Source organism: Magnolia sinica, chromosome 8, assembly GCF_029962835.1.
Source record: "Magnolia sinica isolate HGM2019 chromosome 8, MsV1, whole genome shotgun sequence".
In the NCBI taxonomy this organism is placed as follows: Eukaryota; Viridiplantae; Streptophyta; class Magnoliopsida; order Magnoliales; family Magnoliaceae; genus Magnolia; species Magnolia sinica.
Window position 1 is genome coordinate 43,335,699 of NC_080580.1, and position 17,020 is coordinate 43,352,718.

Genomic DNA, 17,020 nt, shown 5'->3' on the forward strand with positions numbered 1-17,020 from the left:
TGATGCCAAAGATACTGTTATGAAGCCTGCATCTGTGAAGAACAATGCTCTACTCAAGATCAGCTTTGTTTGAGAAGCACTGTTCACAAGTCAAGATCTCAAGAAGCTTTCAAGTTCGATCTCAAGGTCTCAAGAAGCTTTCAAATTTGAGCTACATCAAGACTTCAAGCTTCACTACTTTCAAGGTCACTCGTCTTTAAGTTTCAATGTCCTTACTTCACTATTGAGGTATGACCAACCTTAGGTCGACCTTTAGAGTAGGCCATTTTGGATACATAACTCATATGTTTTATATAAGTGAGTTTGGACAGTTCTAAGACTAGTCTTGGACTTTGTTTGACTAGTCCTAGCACTACTTCGACCTGTCTAAGAAATTCCTGGATTAGTTGTAAGTTTGTTGCAAAATTCAGATATTTTTCTGTTAGGCTACGACTAGTCCTGGGGACTATTCGACTAGTCGTAGGAACAGTGTCGACTGCTTCTTCGACCAATCGTAGACCTACAACTCAAAGTCCAGCGTTGAAATTTGGCCAGCTTCGACTAGTCCTGAGAGACCTACGACCAGTCGTGAAATTGTCAAATCTTATCGCGCCCGAATTTTCAAATATCTGTTGGTTTTACCATCAGTCGTAGAGGTCCTTAGACCAATTGAAGACGTGATTTGCTCACCTATAAATAGAGCATGAATCTCAGAATAAATTAAGCAATCCAAGTTAATTTAATTCAGCCTTCTGAGAGATAAGTCTGTGCTCCATTTAAGCTAAGTGTGCATATTTAGTATTCTCTTTCTTTAGCTTTGTTAATTGATTTTATTTCTTGCATTCTAATCTAATCTGAAAAGAGGAATTATTGTTTTCCTTTTTCTGGAATCAAAATCAATTAAAGCTAGCCCTTCTGTTTGAATTTAAAATCTATTAGAAACTAGAACCATTATAAAGTGAGTATTGGACATCGATCTTGAACATTCAAATCTCTACTCCAACTTGGTTCTTTTGGGCTGCTACAACGAAGGAGAAATTCAGGTATTTTACATTTATGTAATTTACTTTCATTTGGTTTTCTTTTGGGATTTGCCAGAAAAATCTCATTGCATTGGTTATCTGAGGAGAGCCAGGAAAACTCAGAAGAGGGGTTTTTTTAATTGTGTAAGCCCACAGAGAAAGACACAATTGTGAAGGTTTTTAGGTGAACCTGGGAAAACCTATTTTTGATAGTGAACGCTAATATCCCCTGTGTGAGGATATTAGGAGTGGAGTAGCTGTGTGGCTGTTGTTGAACAGTTGGTGTACACACAGGCGAACCACTATAATCCCTTGTGTTTTGTGGTTGTGTGGTTTATATTTCATATCTTTAATTATTCATGTGTGGGATGTATATGTGAATGTGAATGTTGTAATCATTTCATTTCAAGCTCAGTGGTGAATGTTGTAATAGTTAAGATTTATATTTCTGCAATTTATCACTTACTATTACTTTATTTGTTTGAGCTTCAGTTTCTCTATTTGTTCTAGAAATAAGGTTGTCCTACCATAAACTTTGGTTTTTGGTGTAAGGTTGTCTTTAGAACAATTTTTGTTTCAATTTCTCTATTTTAGGTTATTTTCCATTCCTATACTGTGATTGGTGTATAGTGTTATCTATTCTTTGTTTCATATTCCGCAGTATTTATTTTTAATTTGGCATAGTCCTATTCACCCCCCCCCCCCCTCTAGGACATATAGCTTGGCCATTTCAAAAAGCTCCAAAAGACGACTGCACGCTCCAATCTCAGTGTTACTGCACCGTCCTAGCATCACCTACACGCAACGATCATGCATAATCTTATAGAAATCTTAGAGGGTGGTGTAAGTGTGTGCGCAAGGTAAGTGTCAAGTATGCAATATCAGAGTAATGTGGAAACATATTGATAAGTCCATGAATACTATCTGCCATACCCAGGCTATTCGATGCAAGGCATGAATGTTGTTGGCCATACCAAGGCTATGCGATGCAAGGCCTACATGGCTAATGTCATATGCAAGATGCAACTCAAGCATACCAATCCTCATCTGAATCCACATAACAATATAACTCATCTCTGGATATCACCGGGGTCTAGTACACTTCACACTGGCTATGGCTTCCCTAGCCGCGCAACTAAGTGAGTGAAAGAGACCTCACTACCCATCTGGCCAGTAGTCGGCCAATATATATATCTAGCTCATCAGTAGTGGACCCACTTACGAGCTGGTCAAACTCAGCCTAGCTTATAGCCCCCTCACTTGGGCAGATAAGGCCACACCTCCTTCTAACCGACCACGACATAGTAGGAGACGTAACCTACTAGTATACGGCCCTTATGCACTCATGTATCCACTTGGTTTTGACGTTGGAGCATTCTCCTGGTACCATAAGGGTTCTAGGACTTTCACCCAAGGACACTCTTGTGCTCATAGTGCTAGAAGCAAGTATTTTCGATATTCGATCCTGCCATCCACGTTATGCCTGTGGAGGCCATAGCCTTGATATCGCTAGGGCATATAGAAATCATGTCATACAAGGTAACATGCATGAATCACACTATCCAGTTATGCATCAATCATGCGCGTACCGTGCGCTCATGTGGGGCAACTCCGCCTATCAAGGAGTCCCAAAAGCAATCCACCCAATGGCATATGTTATGATCAATCACTCCTCATATCAAGCATACATATGATGCGCATGGGCATGAATCATGAAGTTATGCTAGCACATACACAATGTGTCCCACTAGCTTAAGTAAACAAACATATTAATCGTCCCAAATACATGACGAGACCCACAGAAGGATGGTGTGTATATAAACCAAAATATCACGATCAACACTCAACTGTGGATATACCAAATCTGATGTCACGGATCCTTCCATCTACAGTGATGATATACTCTCCTCATATCAAGGATGAGCCTAGATGACCTACTCATATCAAGAATGGGCCTAAGAACGGGGAGTGGGCTTCCTCGCCCTCTCCATTCTATCATGTTATAAAATGGGCTCCTCCATGGAGGCCCGATAAACACACAAGGTGAGCTTCAAGGTTTAGATAATACTACCAGCATCAATGGGGTCCTAACGGTGTGGGTTAGCCCAATAAAGTGAGATGAGTCATAATAATATCAATGGGAGCCCAAAAGTTTGGGATAGCCTAATAAGAGGAGATGAGAGTGAGCCTAATCAACGGGTCCTATGGAGGATTACAATGTGGACATTTAACCACCATTGCTCTTACAATGTGGACACTTAGCCACCATTGCTCCTAAGGCATGGCCCATTTGGAACCTATTATATGATGGGGGCCCATGGTCCTTATACTAATTAGAAAATGGATGGTCATTATAAACATTATCGCATACATCATGGTGGACTCACACATCATGATTGGGCCTCATATATACAATACAATGGGTCATACATCATAATGGGCCTCACACAAGAGCCTCCTATACATCACAATGGGCCTCATCATGTGGGACTCATATAGATCACATTGGGCCTTACACAAGGGCCTCATATACATCATATTGAGCCGCATCACATGGGCCTCATATACATCACATGGGCCACATCACATAGGCTTATATACATCACAATGGGCCGCATCACATGTGTTCATATACATCAAGTGAGCCGAATCACATGGGCCTCATATACATCAAGTGGGCCACATCACATGGGCCTCATATATAACAAGTGGGTCTCACTGGATGTGGGCCACCAGGTAGTGGGCTAGCTGCTAGGCCTCATGTTCACAACCCCAAGTGTAAGGTCACGATGTAGTTATAATCTCGTGAGACCGAGGTCGAATCTACAGGGACTAATCTCATAAGTATTCTGAAAGCAACTAGAAGAAGAACTAAAAAAAAAAAGATGAAAACCTAAATCTAAAAGTATAGAGAGTAATTTTAAGAGATTTAATGAAAAACTTAAGAAATTCAAAGGTGAGAAACTAGGGTTTCTAAGGATCCACTTGTAGAGATGAGGGAGATCTATGCTTGATTCATGAACACAACTGGAATCGGAGTCCCATCTTATTGAATTGGAAGATATCTTAGTAAAATCAAATCTAAACTTTCTTTGACCTAATTCTTAATGGAAGAGCGGTGTGAGAACTAAAAGTGATTCCATCACAAAACCATGCCCATGAGACAATGGCTCACAACAGGATTTACCAATCTCACGATCAATCCGAGAGAATTGTGAAAGTTAGGGAGGATTCCATCATCCAACCATGCCCAAGGGATGATGGGGAACAACAGGATTTCCTAGATTCACAATCCCAAAACATAAAAAGAACATACTCAAAGCTATCGCAAATCCATTGTAATTTGAGTCACAACAAACCATTAAAAACTGAAAGTATTCCTACAATCAAACTAGAATAAAAGAGAGTTCAATATAAACATGAATCAATGCAATAGAAACATCCCATCATGCTACAAGCTTCACCTCTTAGCCCTAGCTAAGAGGTTTAGCCAAGCATAGACATGATTGAACTAAAAGTCTCTTAAGAAAAGCATAAAAACTACTAATGAAAAGAAAGAAAAACTCTTAGTGAAGGCTTCTCCATGCTTTTGATCCACTCCTCAAACCCTATATGATGCCTAAGGGTGCCTTAGGGACCCCTATTTATAGTTTTAGGGCTTAAACTTTTGCACCGACATGGAAGAATCGAGAAACCGCCTCAAATTTATGCAGTCCACATAAATAGTTTGGTGCATCGAAGGTCCTTCGATATGTCCTTTGATATAATCGAAGGTCTTTCGATAGCATTGAAGAAGGTCTGAAGCTGTCTAGCAAGTTTGGCTTAAAAATCCTGAATTTTCTCAATAAATCGAAGGTCTTTCGATATGTCCTTCGATACAATCGAAGGTCTTTCAATATCATCGAAAAAGGTCCAGAATTGTCCAACGAGTTTGGCCTGAAATCCAGAATTTCTTGATATATCGAAGTGTCTTCGATATGTCCTTTGATAGCATTAAAGGTCTTTCAATGTGATAGAAGACCATTCGACAGTTTTTCAAAATTAGACTTTTATGGCCCCAAAATCTATTTTCAGGACAATTTTCAGGATTCTTTTTCTTTACTTCAAATCTTCAATTCTCTTCCTCCATCACTTGGTTTCCTTGGATCTTTGGCATGTAAATTCTTCAATTTTGGTCTCCTAAGATCCATATTTAGCTTTGGTGATACTTGAGCGTTAAATCCATGCTTTTAGCATCCTTTTCAATCCAAGCTCTTAAATTCACCTTGCAACACAAACATGATTAAAATAGAACATTAATCATTATCATGTTCATAAAACCAAGTAATAAATGGGGTCCAATATGCAATATTTGACCCTCAACACCATCCCCAACCAGCATTTTGCCAGTCCCGAGCAAAGTATGCGAAAAATGAACCTTAATGCGCAATGTTTAAACCTTTTTCAGAAAATGATCTTTTGTGTAATCAAGTATGAATGAGTAGATTCAAGATGAGAAATTGAGATTTTAAAAACCTAGAGTGGAATCACATAAGCAACCAATCAAATAAGTCCTTTATCCATTAGGTCGGAGCATAGTTCGCATATCAAGTTTTTCAAGTGCTAAGTGAAAATACTATCTTTTCATAATGTTAGCTATGCTCACCACTTCAAAATTGGTTGAAAACCCAAGTACTGATTCCGAACTTATCCCCTTTTCGTTCTTTTTCCAATTTTTAATTTTATATTGATGGTCATTTTTTATTTTCTTTTTTCATTCTTTTACAGACCTTGCATTATTTTTGCATTCTTTTCTAGTCGTTTCACCATACATGACATTTTTATCGATCTTACTATTTTTTAACTGGTTTTTTTCATCTTTTAAGGTGGATAAAATTCTCTAGACTTGATTCTCACCACCTATCAATGATTCACATACTAACAATCAGAAATTTTAGCATTATTCATAGAAAATAATTTAAATAACATAATATTCAAACTTACTCTTAATCAATTGAATGTAAGAACCATAAGTGATAAGTTACTTAGTTACTCCAACTCCAACAATTCCAAATTTGATTTCTATCCTATCATCATACTCAAAACAATCTTAAATACACAACTTATCACTTTCCAAATAGATAAACATTGAAAATTTTTCAAAAATTTTGTAAATTTTGCTCAAAACTGAGAAAACACTGATTAGGTAACCTAATCTCTCATCCCCAACCTAAAATCTACATTGTCCTCAATGTAAAAGAAACAAGCATAATTTACAAAAGAGACAACATAAGTGAAGGAGAAGTGATGGAAAGATAGTACCTGATGAAGGAATTTTGAAGCTTTTTCCAAAGGATCTCAGCGTGAAGGTGGGTTAGCACAAGAATTTAACAACCGAAAAGCAAACTATCCTAAAACAAACAAAAAGTAAACTATCCTAAATAGCATAAAGCTGACTATCCTAAACATAACATCAAAGCAGTAAACCTAACTATACCTCCATCAGACTAGGAGATCAATCCTGACATACAAGATTAGTCAGAGGTATGGACATGTCTTCTGAATCAAATTTCTCCACAAATGGCTTTAATCGATGTGCATTTACTTTAAATTCTTTGCCATTGTTTGGATCTTGTATCTTAACGGTCCTATGAGGATAGACATTAGTAACAGTGAAAGGACTAGTCCAACGAGATTAGAGTTTTCTCGGAAAGAGATATAACTAAGAATTATATAAAAGGACTTTCTGACCTGGTGTGAATGATTTTCAAAAAATGTGTTGGTTATGAAACACCTTCATCCTGTCCTTGTAAATTCTTGAGTTCTCGTACGCATCATTCAGGATTTTTTCGAGTTCATTCAATTGAAGTTTGCATAGCGAGCCAGCGTTGTCCAGATTGAAATTCAAATTTTTGATCGCCCAATAGGCTCTATGTTCCAATTTCATAAGCAAGTGACAAACTTTCCCATAGATAAGCCTAAAGGGAGACATTCCAATAGGGGTCTTAATGTGGTACGGTAAGCCCATAAAGCATCGGTCAATAGGATTAATCAATCCTTACGGTCAAGGTTAACCACCTTTTTCAAGATGCGTTTAATTTCTCTATTGGAAATCTCAACTTGCCCACTTGTTTGTAGGTAGTATGGAGTGCTCACTTTATGAGAAATGCAATATTTCGTCATTAAGTTCACGAATGGCCTATTACAAAAATGTGAGCCTCCATCACTAATGATGGGTCAAGGCGTTCCGAATCATGAAAGGATGTTCTCTTTTAAGAATTTAATGACCGTTTGATGGTCATTATTCCGACATGAAATCGCTTTAACCCATTTAGTGAAATAGTCTACTGCTAGCAAAATGTATAAATTCCCAAAGGATTGGCGAAATGGTCCCATGAAATCGATGCCCTAGTAATCAAATGCTTCTATGATACGAATGGGGTTCAAGGGCATCATATTTTAATGGGACAATGCTCCTAATTTCTGACAATGCTCACAAGCTTTGTAAAACTCATGAGTGTCCTTGAACATAGTGGGCCAGTAAAACCACAATGAAGAATCTTGGTCATGGTCTTTTTAGCAAAAAAGTAACCACCATAGGCTTCAGAGCAACAGAAGGAGATAACACTTTGGTGTTCATTTTCTAGCATACATCTCCTTAAGATTTGGTCTAGGCAATATTTAAACAAATATGGATCATCCTAGAAGAACTTATAAACCTCAGTGAAGAATTTTTTTTATCTTGCATAGTCCAACGTGTCGGCATTAAACCTGTGGCAAGATAATTAACAATATCAGCAAACCAAAGTGACTGGGAGACTTTGAACAATTGTTCATCAGGGAACATGTCATTTATATGTGTCATCTCAAGGGAATCAGAGAGATTAAGGCGGGAAAGATGGTCAGCCACTACGTTCTCTACTCCCTTTTTATCTTTTATTTCTAAATCAAATTTTTAGAGTAGGAGGATCCATCTAGGTGGGGGGCTTAGCATCATTCTTAGAAAGAAGATACTTGAGCACCGCATGATCTGTGTAAATGACGATCTTGGATCCGATCAAATAGGACCTAAATTTGTCCAAAGCGAACATTACGGCTAAGAGTTCCTTTTTTTACTTGGGCTGGATTTAGAGTTTTACTTGCATAATAAATAACATAGGGCTTCTTTTCTTTTCTCTGGCCTAAAACTGCTCGATGAGAATAGTCAGACGTGTCGTACATAAGTTCAAAAGGAAGGCTCCAATCGGGTGGTTACATGATAGGTGCAATGGTTAACATGCCCTTGAGCATAGTGAAAGCTTCCTAGCATTGCTCAGTCCACTCATATGGTGCATCCTTTTGAAGTAGATTAGATAGAGGATAAGCGAGCTGACTAAAGTCTTTTATGAATCTTTTATAAAACCAGCGTGTCCTAAGAAGGATCACACGTCTCATATGTTCTTGGGTGGAGGTAGGTTAGAAATAAGATCAATTTTAGCCTTATCTACCTCAATTCCTATGGATGAGATGATATGTCTAAAGAAAATTTCCTTACGAACCATAAAATGGCACTTCTCCCAATTAAGTACAAATTCTTTTCTTCACATCTTTTCAGCACACATTTAAGATTCTCTAAGCAATCGCTGAAAGATTGACCAAAGATAGAGAAGTCGTCCATGAAGACCTCCAGATATTGCCCCACCATGTTAGAAAAAATACTCATGATACATCGTTGAAAAGTGGTTAGGGCATTACATAGCCCGAATGGCATCCTTCGTTAAGTAAAGGTGGTGTAAGGACATGTGAATATGGTCTTTTCCTGATCTTCAAGGGCTATTTCAATCTGATTGTAGCCCAAATAACCGTCGAGGAACAATACAAGAAAAACAGGCAAAGGCTACAGCCAAAAACCGTAGCTAAAGACCTTTTGCTACGGATTTAGTCTGTAGCACATCGGTCACTATTGGTGGGGTAGCTAAAGGTCAAAAAACCAATGGCTACAGATTATATCCGTAGCAATAGATATCAGTCACTACGGACAAAAGCCGTAGCTATAATTTCTATAGCAAAATGTAGCTATGCCTACATATTAAATTCGTAGCAATAGATATCAATAGCTATAAATAAAGGCCGTAGCTATAATTTCTGGAGCGAAATGTACCTACAGCTACAGACAATAGCTACGGTTTTCAGAACAATAGCTATGGCTAAAAGCTGTAGCTATTTTTTTAAAAATTTAAAAAAAATTATAATAATGGTGCATGTTTCCATTGTAAGAACAGGTTGTGATTGATAACTCATCTAAGCTTAATGCTGATAGGAATATTACATAAAATGCAATCAGGAAAAAAATGATGCATTTATTACAAATAGCAATCAAATCAAACAATGCATCCCACATTCACATTTCTAAATAAACAATACTTCACTGTGCTCAACCTATCATAAGAAAATAGAGCTTCTTCTTTTCCTAAAACTGCAGATGTAACTTCTGTGGACTTTGACAGAAGATCACTTTCAAGTTCTGAAACCCTTCCCTTGAGAAAGTGAATTTCATCCTCCAATGACTTCTTTAGCATGTCAACCTGTATAAAACAACATTTGTAGACACAATCAAACAATTATGCCTTTGTACACATCTCAAAAGAAAGAAAGACAAAAAAAACACTAAAAACAGGGATTGTAAATTTCAAACAAATGAGGTTCAGGATACAGGGATGTACCTCAGCCTTGAATTTTTCATGAGCAGATTCAATTTGTTTCAATGCAACTTCATTCACTTGTGCTATTTCTTTATACTGTCAAAAAAAATATCATAAAATATTTAAATCTTTAAGAGTATCAGATAATAAATCCAAGTAAAAAATCCAAACCACCTGTAGCATGTGATCCTTGTTGGCTTGTCCCTCCCCTTTCAATTTTTCCATCTCTTCCTTTGCTTTCTGCATGTCCTCAATAAGCTATTACATATATAACTAACAAAATTGGAACATACTTGTAGAAACATTACATAGTAAGAGAGAAAGACATGAATAAGAAAAAGAGGAGAAAAAAATCAGGCCAAAATGTTTCTCATATATATATATATATATATATATATATATATATATATATATATATATATATATATATATATATATATATATATATATATATATTAGGTTATAAGTTTAGGTTTAGGTTATAGGTTATAGGTTTAGGAATTCGAGTTTGGGTTAGGTTTAGGTTAAGGTTAAGGTTATAGATTTAGGTTTAGGTTTTGGGATTTGAGAATAGGTTTAGGTTTAGGTTTAGGTTTAGGTTATAGGTTTAGTTTATAGGTTATAGGTTTAGGTTTAGGTTTAGGTTATAAATTATAGGTTTAGGTTATAGGTTTAGATTGAGGTTATAGGTTATAGGTTATAGGTTTAGGAATTCGGGTTCGGGTTCGGGTTTGGGTTTAGGTTTAGGTTAAGGTTAAGGTTAAGGTTATAGGTTTAGGTTTAGGGATTTGAGAATAGGTTATAGGTTATAGGTTATAGGATTAGGTTTAGGTTTAGGTTTAGGTTTAGGTTATAGGTTATAGGTTATAGGATTAGGTTTAGGTTTAGGTTTAGGTTTAGGTTATAGGTTATAGGTTTAAGTTATAGGTTTAGGTTTAGGGATTTGAGAATAGGTTTAGGTTTAGGTTTAGGTTTAGGTTATAGATTATAGGTTTAGGTTCAGGTTAAGGTTATAGGTTTAGGTTTAGGTGTAGGTTATAGGTGGGTTATAGGTTATAGGTTATAGGTTATAGGTTTGAGTTTAGGTTTAGGTTCAGGTTTAGGTTATAGGTTATAGGTTTAGGTTATAGATTTAGGTTTAGGTTTAGGTTTAGGTTTAGGTTATAGGTTATAGGTTTAGTTTATAGGTTATAGGTTTAGGTTTAGGTTAAGGTTATCGGTTTAGGTTTAGGTGTAGGTTATAGGTTATAGGTTATAGGTTTAGGTTATAGGTTTAGATTGAGGTTATAGGTTATAGGTTTAGGAATTCGGGTTCGGGTTCGGGTTCGGGTTTAGGTTTAGGTTTAGATTATAGGTTTAGGTTTAGGGATTTGAGAATATGTTATAGGTTATAGATTATAGGATTAGGTTTAGGTTTTAGGTTTAGGTTTAGGTTTAGGTTTAGGTTGAGGTTTAGGTTATAGGTTTAGTTTATAGGTTATAGGTTTAGGTTTAGGTGTAGGTTATAGGTGGGTTATAGGTTATAGGTTATAGGTTTAGGTTTGGGTTTAGGTTTAGGTTTAGGTTATAGGTTTAGTTTATAGGTTATAGGTTTAGGTTTAGGTTAAGGTTATAGGTTTAGGTGTAGGTTATAGGTGGGTTATAGGTTATAGGTTATGGGTTTGGGTTTAGGTTTAGGTTTAGATTGAGGTTATAGGTTATAGGTTTAGGTTTAGGGATTTGAGAATAGGTTTAGGTTTAAGTTATAGGTTATAGGTTTAGTTTATAGGTTTAGCTTTAGGTTAAGGTTATAGGTTATAGGTTATAGGTTTAGGTGTAGGTTATAGTTTATAGGTTATAGGTTTGGGTTTAGGTTTAGGTTATAGGTTTAGATTGAGGTTATAGGTTACAGGTTTAGGAATTCGGCTTCGGGTTTGGGTTCGGGTTTGGGTTTAGGTTAAGGTTAAGGTTATAGGTTTAGGTTTAAGGATTTGAGAACAGGTTATAGGTTATAGATTATAGGATTAGGTTTAGGGATTTGAGAATAGGTTTAGGTTTAGGTCAAGGTTTAGGTTTATGTTTAGGTTATAGGTTATAGGTTTAGCTTATAGGTCATAGGTTATAGGTTTAGTTTATAGATTTAGATTGAGGTTATAGGTTATAGGTTTAGGAATTCGGGTTTGGGTTCGGGTTCGGGCCTGTAGTGATGTTTATTTATCATCCAACCTGTTCACAAGATCACACAGACAGTGATGAAGGGAAAAAATAAATCTCTATGGTTCCCACCTTCCAGGGACCTCTGCTCAATATCCGGATAGCTCCGACACACATCTGGATCTGCTTCATCAATTTCAAGATAATACATAAACACGGGCCTATCTAAATGGCCAAGCCACCCATATTGTTGTCCATAGGAAATGGACAGCTTCATCATGGTCATAACAGTGGTTCCCACCTTCCATGGACACCCGTTCAATATTCAGATAGCTCCAACATAAATAAAGAAACAAACTGATTAGGAACTTACAACAACAAAAGGTACCAGGTCTTTGGTCCAGAGGTGATCCACAATAAAAGGTATCATTTACCATGAACTAAAACCATGTATTATCCATACCTTGATTGGACTCACTATAAGGGTAATATTTCAATGATGGCCCACTGCTTCTGATAATCACTACAAGGGTAAGAAAATTACAAAAAGTAAGACTCATGAGATGACATATGTACAAATAGTGACAAGACTAGCTTGTAATGACAGGAGGCTAAGACATCAAATTATTTATGAAGAACAGGAAAAAACAAAGATAAAATAAATCGTTAAAAACTTTACCATTTCAATATTGAACCTTGTAGTGGCAACATTGATCTACGGGGTTAAAAATACATCAACCTGCATATAAAAATCTCAAGTTAGTTAGGCCTTTGAGGTCCTCAAATGATAGTAGAAGAAGCCAAAAAACTCTTGAAATTAACCATCAAGCATTTTAAAAATGCCTCTCAAAAAATGAATGAAAAGTACACAACTCACATTGATACCCATTCTCCCTCCTCCTTTACCTGGGCTTGGGACCGGCAATGCAAGGGGGAACATTCCAGAATCAAATACATTTCCATGGATTAATATTTTCTTTTCATAAAATAATAGGTTACAAAATATTAAAAGAAGGAAATAAAGAACACATGAGATGATGCCCAAGCCCATGTACATAGGCATTGACGTGGCATAAAATAGTTGAAAGTGGGAGTAGGTTCAACGTAGAATGGAAATGCAACAGAGAATCCAAATATACACTACTTGAAACCCAAGGGCCTGAGAAGGAGGGGTCTTTGTTGCAAGAATAGAATTTCTCATAGATATATGTTTTTCACTATTCATAGGCATTTATATAGTTTGCCTTCATTTCTCACACAATGCAAGGAATGTACGTTTTCACTGGTTATGCACATTGGGATTCTCTGGAATAAAAATTAGACACCTATATATGCACATTGCATTCTCTAGAATAAAAATCATTCTTCTCAATGAAAACTTATACTGGAGGATTTAAATAACATCAAATAAGTAATTGAGAGAGAGAGAAAGGAAGAGTCGGCGCCGTTTGAGAGGGTTAGGTTAGGACTTTATATATATATATATATATATATATATATATATATATATATATATATATATACACACACACACACACACACACACACACACACACACACACCTGTCGGCGGCTATTAAAATTGGCCGCCGGTGATGGGTAGCCCCATCGGTCGGCTAAGGCTATTTTTGTTGTAGTGTCATTCATTGATTCAGTTGATGTTTGGTCAAAAAAATTAAGAGGGAGAGATGAAAGCAAGTGATATCTACCAAGGATGGTAGTTTTAGCTATTTGATTAATACTTATAAGTTTTAAAATATTTAGTATTACTTTAAAATCATCTTTAACTTAAGAATTAAATTTTGAGTCGAGCGTACTAGCTGGATTTTGAGTTTTTCCTTTTTTGAATTATGGTTCGTCTAGCTAAGATATGTCTAAGTAGGCTTGTATGGATAAATAATTATGATATACAGGCTATTATTTACCAAATACCTTAAACATGCATACAACATGTTTATAAATTAATACTAACACATATAGAAACAGATGTGGCAAGAAACATCCCATTTTATAGTATTTGTCATGGCCTGAGTAGCTCACTAGTCGTGACTTATTTAAACTCTCCAAGCCTCTAGTACTTGCTAATTGAGTGAGTCAAGAAAGGTTCCTTAACTAGACAGACTGAGGCTGCAACATAATAGATCAATTAGGTAAAACACAAACAGCAAGTTCCATCAAGCATAAGCAAACAGGAAATAAAAATCAGATCACCCTTTACTGCGACTTTATAAACTTTTTCTTTTTCTAGGTATAAATTCCTGTTGTTTTATTTTGTCACTAGAAGGATCCTTTTCACCCAGAATTTGTTTATGTTCTAATGTATCTTTTAGCATTTAGACTGGTAATTTTAGCTCTCTATGGAAACATTATTTGAACTCTGTTGTTCTTTATCACGAAGAGTTTATATTTCTCCCACAACTCTTTTTTAGCTTTCTTTCTGTATCTCTGAAACAAGGAATTAACAACCAAGATGAGTTCTGTTTGTCCATTTGCTAAAGCAACGAGACTGGTGCTCTCTGTCCTATGAAGTTGAGGAGTACAATGATACACATCAGGCAGGGAAAACTGACAATGATAAGGAGGACAAGAACTCCCTGACCATATCTCCAAAGTGCCCATTTGGTATGATTCTCATGACAAGGTTAAAAAGTTGTAAGAAGTGCAAATGAAATGAAACCTCATGCTTCAAATAATTGTGTTCTTCTAAAGGAAGATCATGTGCACAGAGTATTCTCTTTATATCACAAATTCTAAAGGTAGGCATGGTAGCTCAAATCATAACACAGAGACATGATACTTTGCATGTATGAAGACAGGGGAAGCTAAAAACTCTTCCGCAGGCTCCTGCAAGATATCTTCACATTAATGGGCATCATAATTTTTTTGTTTGTTCATGCACAAATACTAGTTTGCTTTGTCAAAAAGCATGTTACTAACAAATGGACAAATGACATTTAATAAAAGAATCCCAAGAGGAAGGCATACCATCAGTATCAGATGCCACGTATTAATATCATGAAATCCCTCTGATACCACCAGTAAAACATGACTAATGGATACCAGGAAAACACTAAGCTAGAACGGTTCCTTGCACCACCACAAAAAGGATAGCTCCAAATCAAATGTGCTCAAATAATCTTAAAAACTATCATTGTGTGAGTAATGTGCGAATCTTTAAAAACGGAATTATAATGCCATTCTTTTCTCTTTACAAGTACCTGAATACCCATCAATTCATGAGCCAGGTCAGCTGATAGGGATTCGCCATTTAATATAGAAACTGAAGACGAGCCATCAAGTCTAATCATATCAGATAGAATAGAAGGGCTGAATAAAGGCTGCATGTCATGAAGAATTTCATTGTCATATGAAAATGAAAAACAATAGCAAAATAACAACCTGGAAAGTAAGGACTAGATGAACAGAAGCAAAATGCTTCTAAAGCCATGGAATTAAAAGAAAATGCAATGGTGTAAACTTTTGAAGAGAGGTTCTAAGGTAGAAAGAAAAAATATTATTCAAGCAAGTTAAAAGACTTCAAAATACACAAGGAAGAATCTAAGTCTAAATTTAATCAATCTAAAGTGGGGGAAATGCAATAATAAAAAGGTTAATAAGAGGAACCTGGGTATCAAGAAGAATCAGCCTTTCAGCAAAAATCCCAAGTTCAATTCTCGTTGTATAATGCCTAGCCAATGCTCGTGTTTCTTCCAACTGCATTGTAAAAGGTGGGAGCATTCCTGCAAGCCAGAATAGCTCAAACTTATCTCTAATCTAACCTAAGAACTCAAATCTCTAATCACTAGCTTAAAATAACATCAGCATAGCCCTAACCATCAATTAGTCCAAAACAAAGGAACTGCATTTGAGTAGAAAACAGAGAAGTTTTCAGAGGATTTACCGGGCGAGCTCTCATTGAATCCGTAAAGCTCGTTTAATATCGTCGATTCACCAACACTAGTCAGACCAATGATGCTGATGACCGTGAAATTAGTATTTTCAATCAGGAACTACAAAATTGAAATGGAAGAGAGAGAAATAGGAGATTTATGGGTTTTTTAGGGTTTTTGGGGGTTCTAGGGTTTGGCGGAAGGAAGCTTACAAGGAGAATCCGATCGATGTGGAAATCCCAAGAATCAGAGAGGAGATTGAGGGATCCGACGGGCGGGAGATAGGACCGAAGAACTGCCGATTCATCTTCGCTGCCTCCGCTTCGAGCAAATTTGGAGATATGGCCACGGAGAGAGAGAGAGAGAGAGAGAGAGAGAGAGAGGATTGGGGAACAGAGAGAGAGTGAGAGGATTAAGGAATAGAGAGATAGGGAGGAAGATGAGAGAAAGGGTTAGGGAACGGAGTGAGAGAGAGAGAGAGAGAGAGAAATAGGGGGAGTTTTGGGCACGACTACGTTTTGAGCACGAGCCAATTTTTGGCGTTGGGACCCATGGACGGTCGTTCAAGGGACTCCATGGGGCCCACCGTAATATATTTGCTTTATCCATTTCGTACATTAATTTTAGTAAATAATTCTAGTAAATAATCCCAAAAATAAAGTAGATAAAAGGCCCAAGTGGACCACACCATAGGATGCACATGTGATTTAATCTCCATGTTTCCTACCGTGTGGTCCACTTTGGCCTTCAATCTAACTGATTTTTGGTTTTATGCCCTATAATAATATTTCCAAATAGATGGACGGCTTAGATATAACACATATATATTTTTACGCCCTGTAAAGCCCCTTACACCACCGTTAATTATTAATGGTGTAACACCTTTTTAGCTACGGATTAATACCGTAGTAACTATAGCTATGGTTTAAATCCGTAGCAAAAAACCAACATGGTCTGTATCCTTTGCCCCTTTTTTTGGTAGTGGAAGCAATAGTAAAAGTGACCAGCTAGCCTTTCTAAAATTTGATCAATAAAGGGCAAAGAAAAGTGGTCCTCCCTTGTAACAGTATTCAATTTTCTATAGTCAATGCACATTCTCCAACCAGTAGTGATCCTAGTTGGCACGAGTTCATTATTGGCATTAGTTATAATGTTGATTCCAGACTTCTTGGGAACTACTTGAGTTGGACTCACCCATTGGCTATGGAATATTGGGTATATGATACCTATATCCAATAGCTTAAGAATCTCGGCCTTAACAACTTCCTTCATGTTTGGATTTAGTCTACGTTGTGGTTGTCATGAGGTCTTCGTATTATCCTCAAGATAAATTCGGT

General features: G+C 36.7%; 1 protein-coding gene across 1 annotated transcript; it reads right to left on the bottom strand.

The window, feature by feature from the left end:
• Nucleotides 1-14,104: 14,104 nt before the first annotated feature.
• Nucleotides 14,105-16,183, bottom strand: LOC131253990 (uncharacterized). The gene is made up of 6 exons (XM_058255057.1): nt 15,896-16,183; nt 15,695-15,768; nt 15,418-15,533; nt 15,012-15,131; nt 14,779-14,880; nt 14,105-14,637 (listed from the first exon to the last, which is right to left on the bottom strand). The coding sequence occupies exons 1-5, from the start codon at nt 15,988-15,990 to the stop codon at nt 14,869-14,871; spliced, it is 417 nt and encodes a 138-aa protein (XP_058111040.1). The 5' UTR covers nt 15,991-16,183; the 3' UTR covers nt 14,105-14,637; nt 14,779-14,868.
• Between the last annotated feature and the right edge of the window lie 837 nt (nt 16,184-17,020).

Coding starts and splice junctions, on each gene's coding strand:
- LOC131253990 (XM_058255057.1), bottom strand. CDS start 15,990: ATGAATCGGCAGTTCTTCGGTCCTATCTCCCGCCCGTCGGATCCCTCA. Junction 15,769..15,895: donor ACATCGATCGGATTCTCCTT/GTAAGCTTCCTT, acceptor CACGGTCATCAG/CATCATTGGTCTGACTAGTG. Junction 15,534..15,694: donor ATTCAATGAGAGCTCGCCCG/GTAAATCCTCTG, acceptor TCTGGCTTGCAG/GAATGCTCCCACCTTTTACA.